Source organism: Cydia strobilella, chromosome Z (genome assembly GCF_947568885.1).
Source record: "Cydia strobilella chromosome Z, ilCydStro3.1, whole genome shotgun sequence".
NCBI classification, from domain to species: Eukaryota; Metazoa; Arthropoda; class Insecta; order Lepidoptera; family Tortricidae; genus Cydia; species Cydia strobilella.
Window position 1 is genome coordinate 32,069,297 of NC_086068.1, and position 21,612 is coordinate 32,090,908.

At 34.5% G+C, this 21,612-nt stretch overlaps 1 protein-coding gene and 1 long non-coding RNA gene across 3 annotated transcripts in view; one reads left to right on the forward strand and one right to left on the reverse strand.

The window, feature by feature from the left end:
* The window catches only part of LOC134753818 (neuroligin-4, Y-linked-like), a 105,590-nt gene extending 90,382 nt beyond the window's left edge, over positions 1-15,208 (forward strand). Inside the window, exons 6-11 of the mRNA XM_063689761.1 lie at positions 344-842; positions 3,060-3,150; positions 8,473-8,646; positions 10,055-10,206; positions 11,569-11,687; positions 13,066-15,208. Coding sequence (XP_063545831.1) covers positions 344-842; positions 3,060-3,150; positions 8,473-8,646; positions 10,055-10,206; positions 11,569-11,687; positions 13,066-14,084 — 2,054 coding nt within the window. The 3' untranslated portion in view covers positions 14,085-15,208. The remainder of the gene's footprint in view (positions 1-343; positions 843-3,059; positions 3,151-8,472; positions 8,647-10,054; positions 10,207-11,568; positions 11,688-13,065) is intronic.
* Positions 15,209-17,011: 1,803 nt separating this feature from the next.
* Positions 17,012-21,612, reverse strand: part of LOC134754496 (uncharacterized) — a 266,953-nt gene continuing 262,352 nt past the window's right edge. For both annotated transcript variants that reach the window (XR_010128899.1, XR_010128900.1), the window contains exon 2: positions 17,012-17,117. This is a non-coding gene — a long non-coding RNA (uncharacterized LOC134754496). The remainder of the gene's footprint in view (positions 17,118-21,612) is intronic.

Sequence of the window (21,612 nt, forward strand, 5' to 3'; positions counted from 1 at the left end):
ATTGTGATTCCCTTGAGTGTCGAAATATACGTTTTTTGCGGCCTTATCTTTTTTTGCCTTAAGAGTGCCCTGGCAAGCTCAGCCGAATTTCACCTTCCCATACAAACGGAATTTCGTTCTCATTTTAAAACTAAGGGTTGGATTGAAATTAAACTTTACACATACAATAGGTCTGTAATTAGTTTATATAGCTCTATAAACTATACCTCCACTAACGTGTCTGCCCTCCAACTTACTCGCCCATCTTTGAGCGGTTTTACAACCTCTCTCATATAATGTACTATATCTTGATTGTGATTTTACTTCGGTATTTATTTTATGCACCAAGAATATATTATTGCAGGACTTTTTCATCGAGCTATACTACTATCTGGTTCCGCATTAAGTTCATGGGCTCTCGTAGAAGATCCTGTTAGTTTTTCCGTCCAACTGGCCAAGCAATCAAATTGCACCTTACCGGAAGACAATGTTAAGGATCACGAATTAATTGTTGATTGTTTGCGTGAAGTCCCACTGGAGGAGCTCATGGCGGCGGAAATTAATACACCAAGCTATTTAACAGCATTTGGGCCATCCGTTGACGGAGTTGTAGTCAAAACAGACTACGCCAAAGAATTACTTACCTATTTCATTCCAAATGATCTGCAAGGTTTCACAAGTGTTTCCGGGGTTAATAACATTAAAGCTGATAAAAGAGGTGGCGATAGGATATTCGGGATAAGGAGTGGGCAGAACAAATATGATCTGCTTTTTGGAGTGGTTACGAGTGAAGCGCTGTGGAAATTCTCAGCTCAAGATATACAAAACGGATTTGAGGGTGAACGGAGGGACAGGATAATAAGGTGAGATCGATGTTTATTTAACAAATTGGTATTTGGCAAGCAGGGACCAGTTATTTTTTAACCTACACAATGTATTTAGATTTATATCAATAAAAGGGAATAATTTAAACTTTACCTAAACTTAAACAAGCAAAGGCCATGCCAGGATAAGCTAAGTGAATCTGCCCCCAGCGAGTTTTGGCTTGTATTTTTTTTGATGATGTTGCTTTCTATTAGGGTACAAGTATGCAGAATTTCAGACCCCAAAACTTAGTAGTTTTTTGTAAAAAAAAAACGAAATGTGATCTTTCTTCGATATTTTTTTTCTAGCCAGTCGATTTTGGCATGCGTCACGTATGTTGTGCGTATAGTAATGACAATTATATGACGTCAATTATTATTGGATATATTGCTATACAGAAAAAAAAAGATTTAAAGTATTTTCAGGTCAGAAACCGCTCCAAGTTTTTCACCAAAGCTGGCTAGCTTAGAGATCCAATTTTTCCTGGTGCGGTAGCCACCCTTAAATGTATTAAAAAATTCTGAAAGAAAAATACATTCGTTTTTGTGTGGTAGATTTTGCATTAAACGTGCATGTCGAAGTTATATTTGTCTACGGGGTAGACAAATAATATAACTTCGACATGCACGTTTCTCTAAAGAGTTGTTAATCGATTGGCTTGAACGAGCGGGTATAGAAAATATATGATGTATTCAATTTAAAAAGCAACACCTTGTTCTCCCACAAATAAAGTTAAGTAAATAAAAACATTTCTTTTTGTAGCTCATTAAAGAGGCTAGCTTTGGTGAAAAACTTGAAATTGTTTTAATTTTTTTGTATTTTTTTTTGTATATAATTATAGTTGTCATTACTATACGCACAACATACATAACGCACGTACAAATCGACTAGCTAGAAAAAAATTGCATACTTGTTACTAATAGAAAGCTACATCATCAAATAAAATTACAAGCCAAAACTCTCTGGGGGCAGATTCACTTAGCTTATCCTGGCATGGCCTTTTCTGGTTTATATTTTGCTACATGTGTACAAATGGTCAATTTATGAGTAAAAAAGTGATCCTATTAATAATAGTACTACATACTAAGAAACACTGATGATTTTTATGTAGCTACAAAGAGGATATAATAAGATAGAGCGGTACTGTCATAGTAAATTTTGTAACCACTGTAAATTCACTGCCATCTATCGACCTACTTTAAAACTAAAAATGAAGATTTATAAAAATACGATAAAATGTATTAAAATATGGATAAATGATTTTTTTATTTGCATTAATTATTTTTATATGATTTTGACCACTGTTCTTTCACTGATATGCGTTAAAATTATAAATAACAAACGAAACCGTCAACGCCCTCTATACGAGAGAAGGCCAAAACTAGTGGCGTCATCTGATCGAGAATCAAATTTTCGTGATTTTCGAGGCACATTTTTTCCTTAGACTGTATCCATCTATTACGGAGATATCTATCTTTGGTAGCTAGTAGTAGGTATAATGTGTACAATCTTGCATAACTATGTAGATCAACAATCCTAAACTGAGGAAAGCTTATGAGGTCTGGTCGAAACTTATAACTAGTTAACGGTGTGACAACGATTTTCATACAAAATAATAAATTATTTATTATTAGGTATTATATATTAGGTATTGTTTACCATTAATTAATACATGTATACACGGATAGAATATTTAATTCTGGATGGAAATAGAATCAGATGGCATGGGTAAAAAAATATTGTGTCAAACCTGACGACTTCGTCGTTGACTGTAGGTAATTTTTTTTTACAAAACATACATTAAGTAAATATGAGTTAAATAATTATTAGGTAGTCTGCAATGTTGCTCCACTCTAAATAGTTATAGACAGGTCTTTATATGGCGGGTTTCTAAAAAAATAAATACAAAAAAAAACTATGATTCATTTTCCGAATCGCGCCGTTAGGTACTTTCTACTAATAGCATATATTAGCGAGCCTATATTTACTGGCACGGAATTTCTGTTTTTTTTTGTGCTATATCTTTTGAATAAACTTGATTCAATGCACCAAACTTGTATCACGTCGTGTGGTTTTAAAGATTTATATACCTATATTATAAACCATTTATTGTAACAGCCAGAGATTCTTAAACGTATGCTGATATCTTACTCCAGAATTGTGTTTGATTATTTGTGTAACAACATACAAAATATAACAATGCACTTATATTTTAGGACTTACGTAAGGAACGCGTACACATATCATTTGAGTGAAATATTTTTCACGATAGTCAATGAATACACTGATTGGGAACGAACGGTCCAGGTAAGAGCGATGTGATATCTTTTATTACTACTAATTATTATATTCCTTTGGCCAAAGTTCTTTCATTTTACTTTTTTTTTATTACACAGCAATACTTTTTGTAAAAAAATATCCTTTAGTAGGGTTTGCAAAATTAATGCATTATCAACTAATAATTATGTTTGAAGTCGGTCTCATATTTATTAATACCGCTGTACCTACTTGTAATTTAAAATACGGAAGTATCGGGAATGTTTTTAAATTTGACAAGCTAAGAATGTAAACGGCTTGAGAATGTACCTAGACGAATCAGAACACTAGTCAAGCTAGGAATAAACACATTAACAAGCCTTAATATGGTGCCCATTGTAACGGCTTTTGACTACTTAGGTACAAACAATGGTACTTGCCACATGTAAAACACATCTCTTACCGATATCGTGCCGTGCTCGGAATCAGGCGAGCGATTACTAAAAGATAGGATTCAAGGAGTTGAATGTATTACATGATGTCGCTTTCAGTACGGATCAAACGAAAAACGAAGCCGAATGATAGAGGACAGCCAATGACAGGAGGCCAATAGGTATCCTTTACTGGTCATAACCATAGATTTCCTACTATATACATATACAAACGCATAAAAGACTTGGTATAAGATTATAGATCAACATGTATATATAAATAAAATGACTGTATATGTAGTAATTGGTTATGCCAATCAACTTTTTTTTTCAACACGTAATTATCAAAATGCGACTAAAATTGTATTGGATTGAGTACATAAGTCGTTTTTGAACAATTACATAAAATCACATTGTTAATTGTAGGTACCTGCAGGGGTACAGGTAAATGAAATTTCTTACTTCAGTATAATACAACTAAAATAAAGGAAAAAATAAAACAATTATTAAAGACAGCCTGTTTGTATAGCACTTTTTTTTTCTTTACACGTCAATGTTTTTATTCTCACTTAAGCCCCATTTACACGGCGAGAGAACTTGCATGCAATATTCGATACATTGCTAACTACATAGTACCTACAAAAAAATCAGTAAGTATATGTAGGTAACAAAATACCGCAATGTAATGAAACTCGCATGCAAATTCTTGATCCGTCTAAATGGGGCCTTATGTAATTTTATTACTTTTGCACGTATTTTTGTATGGCTTACGTTTTATTTCGATAAATATGAATGAAATAAACTACGAATGATATAATTACTTTAATTATCATAAACCTTCGATGATGCGTTCAAAAACAAGCTATAACTACAGTAGTACAATCAGCATAAGGATAAATAATATAAATAATTAAATAATCATTAAATTATTTTCAGGCATGGCCCATAGAAGTGTTAGTAACAAAAAACTTAAATACTAATGTTAAACAGTACAATTAATTAAAACCTACCATGCAAATCAATATACTCGTACTTAGAGCTAGGACTAGGACATAACAATACCGGGTGACTAGCATCACAATCATAAAAACATGTCAATTATATAAAAAATAAAAATAATTCATAAAATAGCAGTGAAATGATACATATAAAATTAATAAAATTGCAATTTAATAAGCATAGACAATTAGCCGGTTCTAAATTGGAAAAAATTACAGCTGCGTTCAGGTAAACCTTAATGAATGAATGAGATTTTCATTTCAAAATGTAGAGCTCTTATTGAACTATTAGTTATATCTTTTTCTACTCGTCGAGTATAATCTGTGTATTACAACTTCACATGAAACACTACAACCTTACTCTTTTCAACGTTGGTAAGTCTTAAGAATTTTATCGATACGGTTTAGTCAATTATAAAAAATTTGAAAATAGAACTTCATACATTTCGAGGAGACTCGATTCAATGCATCTGCTTTGTGATTGGTTGGTCAACAGAAACATTTTATTTTATGTTGTAGTAGAAACAATTGCTTCATAAGTCAGAAACGCGCATGTGAAACCCTTCATATAGTAACATCCATACCCTACGAAAACCGCTTAGCGTTGCTTGTTAGTCTCCATAGGCTACGGTGGCCAAAATCGACAAAAAAACTGTCTTAAAATTGAATTTAGCAAGGAGCAGGTACCAGGGCCTCATAAGTTACGAGGAGGTGTCGTTGACCAACCCGCCGGGGCGCCGGGCCCGCGGCGGCCGCGGCCGGGGCGCGTACGAGTATGAAGGTATCGCGGGCTGCGGCAGCTTGCGTATCCTGTATACTTTTGGTTTGTTTACCTATATGATTCTACTAGTTGAAAGTATTATTTTTTTGTCTCGTAGAAAAAGTATTGTATACAATAGTGATATAATCAAGCTTTTCAATCTCGTACCTTAACTTAAGCAACTCAGCAAGCTTCGTTGCTTAAACACGGTACTCGACTGAAAAGCTCTCTATTATATCACGATTGTATAAAATACTATTTGCTACCACTGTATAATATATGTAACACAACTTTAGTTAAAAAAGACCTGGTCACGGAATTACCATACATTTTGACATGGTTTCAAATTTTAAAACTGCGATTACTCAAAATGTTACCAAAGTGACTAGACATGTTCTTTTCGTGTACCCTTCAAATGTCAAAATAAAAATTATACATTACAAAATATTGGTCTTACGTTTTTTCTAAATATTATAATTAAACTAGCTGTTGCCCGCGACTTCGTACGCGTGGATTTGTATGTTGGTGGTTATATATTTTATGAGCATAGAACATTATGCAGCAGAAGATATCAGTAGGGACGGTTAATCATTTGTTAATAATTATACAACGCTAGAGATTTGTCTTTCACAAACTACGAAGTTTCAAGCCCCTAACTGAAAAAAAAAAGTTCTCGATATAATCCCTCTTAACCCTCTTAGAAGGTTTTTAAGTCCACTACTTATTTAAAAAAAAAGGTTCGCTCCCGATGCAGACTATTACTACAAACTTTTCAAAAATGGTGGAATCAGTTTTCTTCTATTTTAATATAATGCACTTTTATCAAGTTTAAAGTTCCTTAGCTTACAAGAATACTCGTACCACATATAAAATTACATCCCCTTTTTAACCCCCTTAGGGGTTGAATTTCTAAGAACGTTGAAATAACTTTTTTTTGTTATCTTATACAATGCCTTTCTAAGAAGTTTCAAATCATTTGTAATAGATTCAAACTTTCAACCCCTTTTTAACCCTTTTAGGAGATGAATATTAAAAAAGCCTAAATAATTTTTCTCGTATTCTAATAATATGCCTTTATACAAAGACTGAAGTCCCGTACTTAAAAAAAGGTTTGATCTCCATACAAACTTTCAACCTCTTTTTTACCACCTTGGGGGATGAAGTTTCAAAAATGCCGAAATCAGTTTTCTTCCCTTTTAATTAAATATCTTCCTAAGAAGTTTCAAGTACCTAGCTTAGAATAAAATTAGAACCCCTACAAATTTTCAACCCCTTCTTAACCACTTACCACTTTTTGAAAACCCTGAATTTTTTTTTCTTGTATCCTAATAATATGCCTTTATTAAGATTCCAGTCCCGCACTCAAAAAAATGTTTGATCTCCATACAAACTTTCAACACCCTTTTCACCACGGATGAATTTTTCAAAACGCTGAAATTAATTTTCTTGTTTGTTAATATAATACCTTTTTGAAAAGTTTCAAGTCGTAAGTTTCAAGTAGCTTATAATAAAATTTGAACCTCAAGACAAACTTTCATCCTTTTTTTAACCCCCCTAGGGGTAGAATTTCCAAAAACGTCAAAATCACTTTTTTGTAATCGGCTATTATGCCTTTCTAAGAAGTTTCATATTATTTGTAATGGATTCAAACTTTCAACCCCTTATTAACCATGGTAAAGGATGAATTTTTTAAAACGCTGAAATTACTTTTCTTGTATTCAAACAATATGCCTATATACATAGCTTCAAGTCCCGCACTCGATAAAATTTTTGGTCTCCATACAAACTTTCAACCCCTTTTTCACCACCTTAGGGGAATAATTTTCAAAAACGCTGAAAATAATTTCTTTGTATTCTAATAATATATCTTTTTACCAAGTTTCAAGTTGCTAGCTTAAAATAAAACTTGAACCCCATACAAACTTTCATCCCCTTTTTAACCCCCTTAGGGGATGAATTTTGAAAAACCCCTTCTTAGTGGATACTAACGTTATAAAAACTACCTATTGTGAAAAATTCAGCTCTCTAGTTCCAACGGTTTGGGCTGGGTATTGATTGAAGTGAGTCAGTCAGTCAGGACCTTTACGTTTATATATAGATAGATTAAATTACATTTTGTAAATGTTAATTATGTGTTTAATTTTTTGCAAATGTATTAAACTACTATACAGTTTATTTAATTCCATGTTGACTACATAGATGTACCCAATTTAAAAAGGTGATTGAGTTTTAAAAGAAAGAGTATCCTTTTTCAGACAGGTATTTTCCGGAAGTTGAGCCTTAAAAAAAATACTACAGTTGTACTATAGTCATAAGATGACTGCTAAGCAATTGACTTATGAACCTATAGTCAAATAGACTCAGCTCTACCACTCAAACGAAGTTAATTTAGATTTCACTGTAAGTCATTTAATTGACATACTCGAGTAGAAAAAGCAATTTGGTTTGACATCTATTCTAATATTTAGTTAATTGCAAACAATCTCGCATGTTACATGATATAAAACGATATTGCAGTTGGGGCAGGCTCTAGTTCATCTCTGAATATCGTATAGTTGCGTGACACGCGTGAAGTGTTCATTGGCCGCCATTTGACGTGCAGTTTATCTTTTGATTAGACTGTATACAATTCGTTTGTTTTGGTGTTTATAAGCTAACTACACCTAAGTTTCGTGTACAATGAGCGATCAAGATATCTCGGAGAAGCCACCTGACCTGATATCCGCGATAGAGCAACAATGCCGCAATGCCGGTAGTATAGTAACATGCGGTTTGTGAACTTTCTGAACACATCATAGAGCGCTTATAATATGTACATAATTAGGCATTATGTAGCAGTCACATAAACTACTATTAGAAACACCATTGAAATTTAAATTCAAATACAAATGACACAAAATTTCCCAAGAATCGAGATTAAATACCTATGCAGTGACTGTTTTAATGTAACTCATACTTCTTTAAATCACTTATATATAAGTATCTGCCCTTAAAATATAAATATGATTGACTAATGAGTATAAGTACCTACGTATATAAATATAAATGAAACACGTCGTGGATATTTATAAATACTCTCGTGCCAACGGGGTTTTCGAATTCATTCTCATTGCGCTCAAATTATAGATACCTGCTAACATTTTGTAAAAGTTTTGAACATGTTGCGTACTCTCTTATTTGCCAGCATCCAATCAACACTCGAGACGCAGCCGTATTAGCACTCTCGGATGCGCAATATGTAGCACCATTGGTTCAAACTGGAGACTTCTTAAGCGTTGCTAAGAGCTCGCCCGATTCTGGGCCAAATGCCTTCTTCTATGTTTTTGACTACCAAACGAAGGATGGAGATTATCCACAGGTAATTAAATTGATTAATTAATGTGTTAGGAAATCTTGGTAAGTACACGATAACAGAACTATTTAATTAACTGGGTTATTTAATGTCAGGGAAGACCTATATATATTTAAAAAAGCTATTTCTATAGTAAAATTCAAACGAGTAATAAACATGTTTATAAACACATGTAACAGGACCGAAATCCATCGTTCTGACAGTAGCTGACAATAGCAAGATTTGCATTATAATTTCAAATAAATATCCTGTGCCATGAACATAAAACTTTTACAGAGTTCCATCCCAAGGAAAATAATTGATCATAAAGTTAGTCTTCAACAATGTTTGATATTCAGCCGAATGAATAGTTATTTGTTATACAAGGGTGCAAAGTTGTATTTTACCCGCGAGTGTGGAATTGAAACACGAGCAAGCGAAAGGATTTCATAGTTAAAATAGAATCCTGAGCGTAGTGAGTGAGTGGGGAGCGAGTTTACACGAGAAGTAAAATACATGTGCACCCGTGTGTAACACAAAACTTTTCCCCTCACTATAGCGAGGAAAGTGCAACATGCACATCACAGGTGTAAGATCATTTTCATCACTGGAATCACACATTTTTTTACGACAATACGATATTATAAAGAAAACTCTGGAAGTTGTGTATTTTTACGTGGCGGAGTCGGTGAGAAATTTTTTGTCGACTTTTAGCACAATCGGATTAAGTCTCACCTCGAAATCCTTCCAAAGATATGAAATTTGGTATCTATGTTACTTAAAGGTCTCTTTTTCATGTCCACATTATTTGACATTGGGGACCTCGAGGAATCGCAGCCAACTTGGAAAATGTGTACCATCCTGGAGAAATTTGCGTTTTACTCTAAATATACGTTCTCTATGAAAATATGGTGTAAGGCAACATTAAAGCTTAATAAATTCTACACGAAAAAGTCCTAGATATCTTTGCGGAAAAAATACATCTTGTTATAGAAAATAATAGCTGAATCCAGATTTAGCGCTTATACACTTTCAGGGGATAACTCTTAATATGAATCTTGGAGGAATATGAATTTCTCTTTTGTCTATACATTTGTACACGTTCTACCCCAATATCAACATTTTACTCGACTGCGACTTAAACAGAAAGTAGGGTTATGGGTTTAAATACTGAAAATCAGTACATTCTGTAGCTCAGGATACAGGACGGATTTTTTAAAATGACATATCGTTAGATTCCTCTTGACCTTCACAACCTGTTTACGCGTGCGTTTTTCCCCGCTTGTTTTAAAGCAAGACGGCTTTCCGAGCTAGTGAGGGAAAAAATATATTTTATATTTCTTATTATACTTTAAGATCACTTAATATGGCATTATTTTTCTGTGGCATTACCTATACAATTTTATCATTGAAATAATGGTCTTACCTGTTTCAGAGAATGGGATCTGTTCACGGAGAAGAGTTACCGTATTTGTTCGGAGCGCCGCTGGTCGACGGCTTAGGTCATTTTCCAAAGAATTATACAAAATCAGAAGTTGCGTTATCCGAAGCTTTCATATTTTACATTGCAAACTTTGCGAGAACAGGGTAAGCCGTCTGCGGTTTATTTTATTTTTAGTACCTAGTTCTGCGAATTGGCGAATGTGACAGGTTATTCAGTGCGTGGTGCGTTAAAGCGATTAGTGAACTACTCTCTACTCTGGGTACTTGGGGGTATTAAAGGGGAACAAAAATTTGATTATTTTTACTCTACGACGCACGGTTTAGGAGATACAGCCCTATAAATATTTCTTTTTTTTACCAGGTTATTTAGTTGCAAAAATCTTTATAGAGTTGTATCTCCTAAACCGTGCGCCGTAGCCCAAACATATCAAATTTTTGTTCCCCTTTAATACCCCCCAAGTACCATCATCGTCACTCATCGCACCGGATACGTAGTATTTCCGGACCTAATTTGAAGTAAGGTCATGTCAACATTTCATTCCAAGTTTGAGAAAACTTTTTTATCGAAATTTTACGTCACTTAAGATGTTGATGACTTAAGATGATTTTAGGCAGAAATTTTAAAAGGGGTAACATCAGTGTGAAGTTAGACACAATAGGCTTGATACATGAAAAATATTTTATAATATTTATCGATTGGAATCTTGTAAAAAAGTCATGCGCGAAACTAATTAGAATAACGCCTTACCGAGAAATCGGCCCCTGTGCTCTGGAGGTTAAATATCGCCACCATCAGAATCAGACAGAATATGTAATGTTACTTAAATTCGAGTGTTACGGTACATAAGTAGTAGTATTTAATCTGTATAATGTACAAAAGGAGTTTTAAATAAACGATCGTCGATCTACATAGGTTTGTAACCAATAGTAAGTCTATAAATGAGAATTTTACGCAGACTCGCGTGTTAGCATATTAAAATCAATTTTGCCCACTTTAAACGAAATAATGTTTATTAATTCTGGTTATAAAACCCATTACAAGTTTATCGAACTGAATGTAAAAGATTTTAATGAGGTAGATGTAAAATTTCTATGCAAAAAATTGCAAAACGTTTACCTTTAGGGCGACATTCGGGTGCCGACTGCAGCAGCGATACAGTTGCGAACTTGCGACTACTACTATCTATTTCCTTGTAAAAATCAGCTGCGTCAGCGTGGCTGCAGTCGGCATCCTGATACCACGTAAGTGTGTGATTGACAGTTAGTTAATATACATTTGATTTTATATCTTGTTATTATAATAAAACGCGGCGTGATGTTGAGTATATTTTGTCTGCGTTAAGGTGGAAATTCAAACGGATGAAAACCATCTGCTAATCCCGACCGACATAGATTTAATACGATTGAAACAAAAGTATATTTCCTATTAGACAAATTTGTATGATTTGTTTTATATGCCTATTATTGTGTTATTATTATACCTACTATATCTATTTCTCTACCTAGGAATCCTAATGAGGCACTGCGACAAGAATCCTTGTTACCAATATCAAGAGAACGCAACAGATACAAGAGTATTGTTTGGGATGAATATGACACTTTGCATCAGAAATATCTAGAAATTGGTAAGATATTATAATCTTCAGAATAGTTATGTGGGGTGACAAAACTATTTATGGAAATCAACTTATTTTCTAATGTCATATTACGATACAACCTTGGCATAAATTACAGTGCATCTTGCGAGTAGGTAGGTACCAAGAACTGCGAGCAAGATGCCTTATGACACAACTCACAGCTCACAGTGCATTTCGTGCGTTCGATAGATAATTAAATAAGCGCGAGCGATTGTATCGTATCAATATCAAATTCAAAAAAGCCCATAACAAATTTTAAAAAGTGAATATCGGTTCTAGCCTAGTCGGTAGTAACCCTGTCTACGATGCTGGAGGTCCTGTCCTGGGTTCGAATCCCGTGGTGTATTCGTTTGTGTGTTTCTCATGAATATTTACTATATATATTGTCGGTTAGTACTTACAACACAAGCTTTATTAAGCTTACTGTGTTAAAAATTTAAAAAAATATTTTATTTTGTAAACCATTTATATCGCTAGGATTTTTTTTTTATTAGGCCACGAACCATATATTTATTAATGTCGGAAACCATCTGTAATTAGCCTCATGCATGAAGTTTATATTTGAACGAAATATTGTATTATTCGGGTGTTTTTTACCGATATATCATGTTACAAATGCATTTCCGTTATTAAATTATCATTTAATTGCTTAAAATAATAAATAAAAAGTACAAGAATTTGCCCGCGAAAAACTAGTTAGTGAAACGCGTGAAACGTCACGTGACGTCACGCGTTCGACAGATTAGTTCACATGTGGTTCACATAAGTGTAATTAGGACCGTCCAACGTGTGACGTGATCACGCTCTGTCGAATTCGCGCCATAAATTGTGAGCGTTTCAACCGCTCAAAAATTTTCAACATTTTAAATATTTTTTAATAAAATAATGTAAAGGTTTACAAAAGTATTTTTATTTTTTCCGGTGTTCAAACGATATAAATTATAATTTAAAAAATTAATAAAAAATCATGCATAGAGTTAATTTTACCATATTTACCATTTATTTTAATAAAATTAATTTCTTTTTTTTGTCCTTACAAGAGTAATAAAAAAATTCATGTGTGTGTGGTACAGTTCCATTACGTTTCTATTGAATTTTAATAGGAATTTTATTCATACCGACCTTATTGCACAATGAACTCATTAAATGGTAATCGTGGGAGAAATCGTTGCTTTGTGTATATGCAATTTCAACTTCGTAGGCTAAACGGCTCATCATGATTTATATACCACAAAGTAACTTAAATAGGTCAATATGAAGTTTAATTACCTTTACTCATTCAACCCAACACAACGTCAAAGCAATTTCAGTCAAGCAATATCGGGATATTCCAGTATTCCTTCTTCATTCAAAAACTCTATTGCAGGCATGAAGCCGCGCATGAAAAACCATTACCGGGCCCATCAGCTGTCCGTGTGGCTGCGGTTGATCCCGGAGATACACAGGGCCGGCATGAAGGACGTGGTTGCAAAACACAACCTTTTCCGAAACCACAACGACCCAGAACTATACGACGGTCTAGTCCGGCCTGATCCGCTCACCCGAGCTAACTACTTTGACCCCACACTTGAGCTTTACCGCAGGCCTATATACAATGTTACCTTAGATGTGCCGTCCACTACAATGGATACGTTCGTGACTACTTGTGTGAGCGTTATGTCAGCGCGGCCCGGCTCCGCTGTTACGCAGAGTCAGATACCGAACAACACTCATACACAAGACATTTCAAACTTGGAAGTGGCCGGCTACACAGCTTACTCCACGGCTTTAAGTGTTACTATTGCTATTGGGTGTTCGTTGCTCATCCTAAATGTCCTCATTTTTGCTGGCGTATATTACCAGAGAGATAAAACTCGCCTGCAAGTAAAAGCTTTGCAACAACAACAAAAACGTTCACACAACTCTACTTTTGATAGCGTCTCGTCAAAACACCCTCACTATTTTATCGGCCATTCTCAAAGTTCAAGTACAATCGTTGACATCGATCATCAAGATAAGAATGCTATTATTGCAATGACTAATCGTGTGCCACATTTTTCAAATGCAAACTGTCCCAATGTTTGTCACACGGGCATACAAATGGCAAATCTATCTCAAAAAGCTAGCCCACCCACTAGTCGAGGTCAATGTACTACCCTGCCAAGGAAAGTAGGATTTAGCTATCAACAACAAAATCAAATCTGTAATGCGTCAAATTGCATGACATTGCCGAAAAATGCAACATTCATGAGCAGCTCGAGCAACCTGCCGGACGTTCAGGCGCAGACGGGCCAAGCGCTGGCGGCCGGCAACGGCGCGGCGCTGCCTGCGCCGCCCTCACCCTCCACGCAGCACTTTCAGAAATCGCGGGTTCCTCAAGCGGCGATGTCGGAAATGAATGTATGAGAAATGGAAGATATTTACAATTATGTGTAAAGTGATGACATTTTGTAGTGTGGGAGATGCACTGTAGTAAGAAAGTGTAAATCACTGGACAATGCATGATTGTAAATATCTTAACTGAAAACTGTACATATATAAAATCGATTAGTTCACTTAACTACTCAAAAAACAGGTACGTTTTATGTTAATTTTAGTAATGTATCCGAAAGAACTCTATGTCCTAATGATATGTCTGTATAAAATCTTACTTTTATACTATTGTTGTAAATAATTATAAAATATTAAATCACTATCAATATCTTTCCATTTTAAATGGATTTAACCACTAAGAAAACATAACAGAAATAGTTAATCTTCATATGATTAGAATCGTTTTAAAATCTACAAGCCCATTTACTTCACACATTATGTATGTACTCATATGTTCAATCTTTACAGATGTGTGGTATAGTCATGTAATGACGTTATTAATGTAAATAATTTAGAATCTTAAAGACTGTATACTTGTATTAGGACAATGTTTATGTTTACGTAGAAACATATTAAGCCGAAGGAATATAATTATAACTCATTAGAAATAATATAACAGTACATTCATTTTCACTTCATCCTTCAGGTACCTACTTATTAAAAACCTAATTATGGTTGAATTAAATAATATTTGATAAATATTGTACAAGCCCTATTATAATAATCTTTTTTTTTTCAATCTTAGTAGTGTTTAATATTAATAAAACTACATTTATATAATAACGGTATCCATCCCACGAAGGAACGTTATGCAGAATACAGTTTATTCGTTAAACGTCTCTATTTTATTTTGTTGTATGCTCTCGGAATACTTTTACATGAGTGGGTGTATCTAAGTAGTATATTTTTATATACACTGCCTCCGGCGTGTTTTGTGTAATAAATGCAAACACATGCTTTATATGGGAGCACTTCGAAGCAAAATAACGAACTCCTAAAAGTGAACTAAAACGATCGTAAACTAATGGCACTAAACTTGTATATTTTGTGGACTATATTTGGTCATTTTAATTGATGTTTATAATATCATGTGTCCTACCTTCTCTAACAATATTTTACTTCGTCAGTATCTACCGTACTGTTGTTTGGTAAAATATTAGCCTTAATTGCGATTTCACAAAATAAATCTATTTTTACCGAGTATGCCATACGTAAAGTGTATTAATACGGGGATAACATTGAAAGCTTTTGGAGTAAAAAAGTATTAATATTTTTAAATCTTTTCTAAACTCTTCCATAGTGTACCTTAGGCACTTTATGTATGGTATGTATGGTACGTTTTGTTAATTTTACCTGTATCATATATTATCTAATAAAAAGGGCTCATCCCGAAAAACGTGATCGATTTAGGGAATGGTTGTCAGAAAACGATCCAAATATGATCACATGATTTCTGGACGAGCCCTAAAGGTTGGAGAACACCAAAAAGATCGGCACCAGACCAGCGTCGCCTACGGCATAAGGCTGGTTGACGTCGCGCTTGAGGCTGGGCGACAGCGGCGCCTAGGGGGTAGCCACTGGTGTTAAGCGCGCCGATTGCCAGATGCATGCGCGGTGACAACCAGTTGGAAGAGCGGTTGCCATCAGAATCTTAAAACTAAAATCATAACTAAATAAATCAATATGATTGGTATGTTTGTAAATTACAATTCTTCAAACTTTCATTGCTACGTATTACAACAGACAGACTGATTACTTAAGAGGCCGTAGTCGATTTTGGAGCAAAAATGTAAAATTGATAGATTTAGTCGTTGAAATTATACACGTTTTGTTACGTAATATCTAAATAACAAGTATTGATTTCTATTAGCACGTCTTCTCATCTTGCCTTTTAATAATGAGGTCGCGAGCGTGCGTCACCGGTAATGCATGAAGAGAAGGGGCAGTTTTTAAAAATTCATCAAAAAATCATGGTGGTAAATTATACAAATTGATGTATAAGAATAGTTTCAGCAAATGTTGTAGATTGTTTAAGTATCAAAATTACGTTGAAATTAAGTCGATTTTTAGAGAAATTGTCACTTGTTTTGAAGTAATTTCTGAAGAAAATTGATTTCGTCTAACTTTCATTTACACTACTTCAAAGTCATAATAATAAAAATGTAGTCTGATAAACGTCAAATACAAAATTACCATGTTTAGCAGTCCAAACTTTACGAAATTTACAAATAAGAGCGACAAAATCAGTGCTTTACGCGCGTTTACCTTAACGTCCATCAGAAAAGCAAACATTACTAATTTAGTGAGTGTGTTTTCAAAAAATTGATCTGATAAAAGGTAAGATAAGAAGACGTGCTAATAGAAACCAGTACTTGTTATTTCATTTAGGTAACAAAAGGTGTAAAATTTCACGGACTAAATCTATCAATTTTACATTTTTGCGACTAAAATAGACACCGGCCTCTTAAGTGTCAGTTTGTGTGATATTATATGAGCATATGCTTTATTAGTATTATTCGGTGGAATATATCCGATGACGGCTTTTTTTTAATTTGTTGTTACTGGACGTTTTCTAATCAATTGCGAAACTGTTTATCGGTAAAACATGAATCGTGTTAGTAAAATGTGTTAAAACTTATTAATGTAAAAGTTATCTAACCGTTACTATGAATTCTTATGACAATTAATAAAAGAGTACACTTAATAAATATTAACATTTGTGAAAATTAGTCAAGTTTCATTTTTCACAATCCTTAAACCAGTACCTAATACATATTTTGTAGAATAATAATAATATAATGTTCATGAACGTGAACATGAAAATGTATTAATGAGGAAATGCCGCTAGCATCCTTGGTACAATGCCTCAAGCAAGGGCCTATTTTAGATTTAAGCTAGTTATTAATTTAATTTTATAAAACATATGTACCACTGTATATATCTTTTATAAAATAAATTAAATAAATATTATAGGACATTATTACACAAATTGACTAAGTCCCACAGTAAGCTCAATAAAGCTTGTGTTGTGGGTACTTAGACAACGATATATATAATATATAAATACTTAAATACATAGAAAACACCCATGACGGGCACAAATTTCCGTGTTCATCACTTAATAAATGCTAAATTGATATAATTAACGATTGATTCCATGATTAGATCTGCTTCGATTCAATTCTTAATACGAGTAATATACAACTCAGAGAATTATCTTGCACATTTACTTTTAAATTTTCAATAGGGTTGTTTCCACATGTTGAATTTTATAACTACATAAATCTAGTTATATTAATTACTTATCCAGATATATTAAAAATAGGTAATATCCGGCTGGTACATAAAAAGGGCACAAAAACCGATTACAATAATTATAGACCCATCACAATACTCTCGTGCATAGACAAAATAGTCGAACGTTACGTAGGCGATAAAATTAATTTATTTTTACAACAAAATAACATTATTAACAATAAACAATTTGGCTTTCAAAGAAACCAAAGTACTGTTCAACTGTTAGGGCAATTTTGTGACGAAATAAACGGGCACTTGGACAAACAAAGACATGTATTAGTAATTTTTATTGATTTTAGCAAAGCTTTCGAAACTTTGTTGTACGATACGTTATATAAAAAACTTTAACAGAATACGTTCCTCGCATAACAAACTTTCCTACGTTCCTGTAATTAAGGCACGCGCACACAGTTGCCTACACTACACATACAACAGATAAACTACGACTACCCTAATATTTTATTTATTTATTATTATATTGACACTTACACTGCCGTGTCAGACGTATCTCTGCTATATTTAGATAACAGAGATACGCCTAACCAGTGCAAAAAGAAACTAGACCCTATGCTTAACATAAATACTTAAACAAAATTTCAAAAAATGTCTTCAGTTACTGAGATATTTCATATTTTAAGATTAGATTAGATTAGATATTTATTCTCATGATATGAAATTACGTTATAAATTATGCTACATGAATTTATATTATGATCGTCATGACTAGGTATTTAAGATAGACGTTTTCCAATTTTTGGACATTGCGTTATGCGTATCTCTTCTAACTCAAGTTAGAATAATTATGCGTAACTCTTCGCGGTTTTTTTACGGCGTCTGGATATCTACTATCTCGAGTTATCATAGTTTCGCGTAACCACACGCAGGTAGTACGGCGATAGGCCCGACTCGCGGTGAGGAGGGGCGCGGAGGCAGTATAGTTAATGGATGAAGGTGCGAATGGGTACGACAGGCTACGGTGTCCGCTTACCTTAAGGCGGGCCGAACGCCCGAACGGTCGTTTAGTAGTAACAACATTAAAAGTTAAAATGTAAATCTTCTCAATACCTACCAACAATAAAAAACCGGTCAAGTGCGAGTCGGACTCGCATTCCAAGGGTTCCGTACATTACACAATTTAAACAATGTATTTTTGATGTGAAACGTGAGTGAAAATTGCTTTTAATAACCCGTAGGGGTCGGATCAAAAAGTAAGTAATTAAGTCCGACTCACGCTTGACTGCACATTTCTAATATTTTGTTCCTGAGTCATGGACGTTTCTATGTATGTATAAGGTATTATATATATAGTTGTTGAGTACCCACAACACAAGCCTTCTTGAGCTTACCGTGGGACTTAGTCAATTTGTGTAAGAATGTCCTATATAATATTTATTTATTTATTTACAATGAGCTCTTTCATTTGATATGTAACACAATATAGTTTAAAAAACTTTATTTTTTAATTTTCTCGTTTACCCCTCAAAAGTGGCCCCCATGTTTAAAATTAATATGTTTACGTTACATGTTCGTCTGTGGGTCACAAACATACATTTGTATACCAAATTTCAACTTAATTGGTCCAGTAGTTTCGGAGAAAATAGGCTGTGACAGACGGACAGACAGACAGACAGACGCACGTGTGATCCTATAAGGGTTCCGTTTTTTGCTTTTGAGGTACGGAACCCTAAAAAATTGTAGTAACTGACCTTAATATTTTTACTAGGTTGCTGCTAATACCCACAATAAATTTACACCAAACCCGAGTTCCACTAGGTACAGCCAGGGTTCAGCATCAGCTCTATCTTGGGTACTGCTCTCCCAAGTGCTCATCAAGGCGTGTCGGATGACCAAAACAGCGTTTGCCTACGTTATACCAAACCTGAGTTCCACTAGGTACAGCCACAGTTCAGCATCAGCTCTATCTTGGGTACTGCTCGCCCAAGTGCTCATCAAGGCGTGTCGGATGACCAAAACAGCGTTTGCCTACGTTGCACCAAACCTGAGTTTCACTAGGTACAGCCAGAGTTCAGCATCAGCTTTATCTTAGGTACTGCTCTCCCAAGTGCTCATTAAGACGTGTTGGATGACCAAAACAGCGTGTGCCTATGTTGCATCAAACCTGAGTTTCACTAGGTACAGCCAGGGTTCAGCATCAGCTTAGCTCTATGTATTCAAATGTATGATCTATGTATCAAAATCGGTTCAGCCAAACGCGAGATAATCGCGGACCACACGGGTCAAACTGAGAACCTTTTTTTAAGGCGGTTAAATTTTTTGGAGTAACTGACCTTCTGCCGTTTATTCCGCCGTGAGTTAACACATTATACAATGGATAATCTTGTGTAGTCTGGTTACGCGTTTTACTAGGAGCACTAATACAACGAACTCTTACAAATTAAGATAAATGAACTACGCGTGACCACCTCAATATTCCCCATGCCCTGGTTACACGTTTTACTAGAAGTTGATACAATGTAGTCTTCTAACTTTAGATAAACGAAAACCTCAATAAGCCCGCGAGTCTTGGCTACGCGTAATATTATGAGCGCTCAGACAACGAACTCATAACAGTGGTTACGCCAAACTATGTTTATGCGTTTATTTCAAAAACTATGTACTTTTACAAAAAAGTAAAGAAATATTATTATTTACGTCTATTGAAACACAAAACACATATTTTAAAAAAATGACGACTCAATAAACTCACGAAATATATGTTTATTAGTTTTCACGCTCACCAAAAACTTTAAAGTCGATTTACTCAAAACTGTGTTTTTGAGATAGCAGAGATACGTCTGACACGGCAGCACAGTCAAGCTACACATGTTAAAAGGAGTGACATTATATTAAAAATGAGAGATTACTCAACATACATAGCTAAAATGCTAACTATACAATAATTGAGCTCGGCGTCATTACAGACTCCAGATATCGGTTACAAGCTTTCATAAAACTGGCTTCAGTGCTGTGGAATATGTCCAGTTTGCTGTCGCTGTCCAATATATCGTTCAGAAGAGATAGTGCGCGGTGCAACGGCGAGTGGGACAGTGCCGGGGTCCGCGCCGCCGGGGCTGAGAACAGCGCACGGCGACGAGGGCGCAACTGAATACTGCTGTGGGCTGGTACTCGAAACGGGACAAGGGCATATGTACATTGGTTTATTGTCGGTGATTAACTGTCGGTTCAACTGGAAACCACTTACTGAATACGTATGCAATAAACTTAGATCTGTCCTAAGAAAACTAACAATTTTAAGACATAAGATACCTTACAACCCAGGTAGCAAAATGACGTCAAATGACGTCATTTTGCTACCTGGGAACACCTTACGAATGTTATACCTCGCTCTGGCTGAATCAGTAATACGATATGGGCTGAACAGCTACGGAAGATCATATAAAACCAATGTTGCTAAAATATATAACCTACAGAAAACACTATTAAAAACCATTGTGCCCAACAATATAAAAAGAAATAGTGATGCCTATTCCAATTTTGTAATGTGCTTCCCGTACAAAACTTAGTCAAGTTAGCAATGCTTAAAGAAGATTACGAGGACATATCCGATTTAAAAGAATACCATCGTAACATTAGGTTAAGAGGTTTACCTAACTCACATCGATTTATATTACCACCAATGAAAAATGTCTACGGTATGAGAACCAACTATTACTTGCTTCCAAAAATATTAAACAGCCTTCCGAAACATTAACAAGATTTATACCTAACCAATCCAGAATCAACTAAAAATATAAAAAAAATATCTGTTATCATGTAGTAATTATGAATATATTTTATAAGAAAAATAACTAATATAACATGTGTGGAATATTATAACATACCTAGTAGTGCAATTTTTCCGAACTCTGGCTGTAAACAAGCCATTTCTGGCTTAGCTGTTAAGAATCATTAAACTGCGATTTATTTAATGTTTAGAGCTTTAATAAAAAAAAAGTTAAATAGAAAATGAGTAATTTATCCAAATAAATTGGAAACTTAAAAAATATATGGGAATAATAAATAAATACCAGACTACAGTTAAAAAAAACTTCCAAATAGGAAAAAAATAATGGTACCATTCGATTCCTTACATTTTATTAAAAAAATATATTGTATGTCAACCTTTTTTTTCATTTATTTCATTCACAATAAAATTAAAGAAATCTGCGGAAATAATTCGTGTAGTTTTGAAAATTGGTATAGTTGTACCTTGTGGTGTCCAGATGAACATACTAAAAGTCCTCGGGGGTGGGGGGTGAGCTGG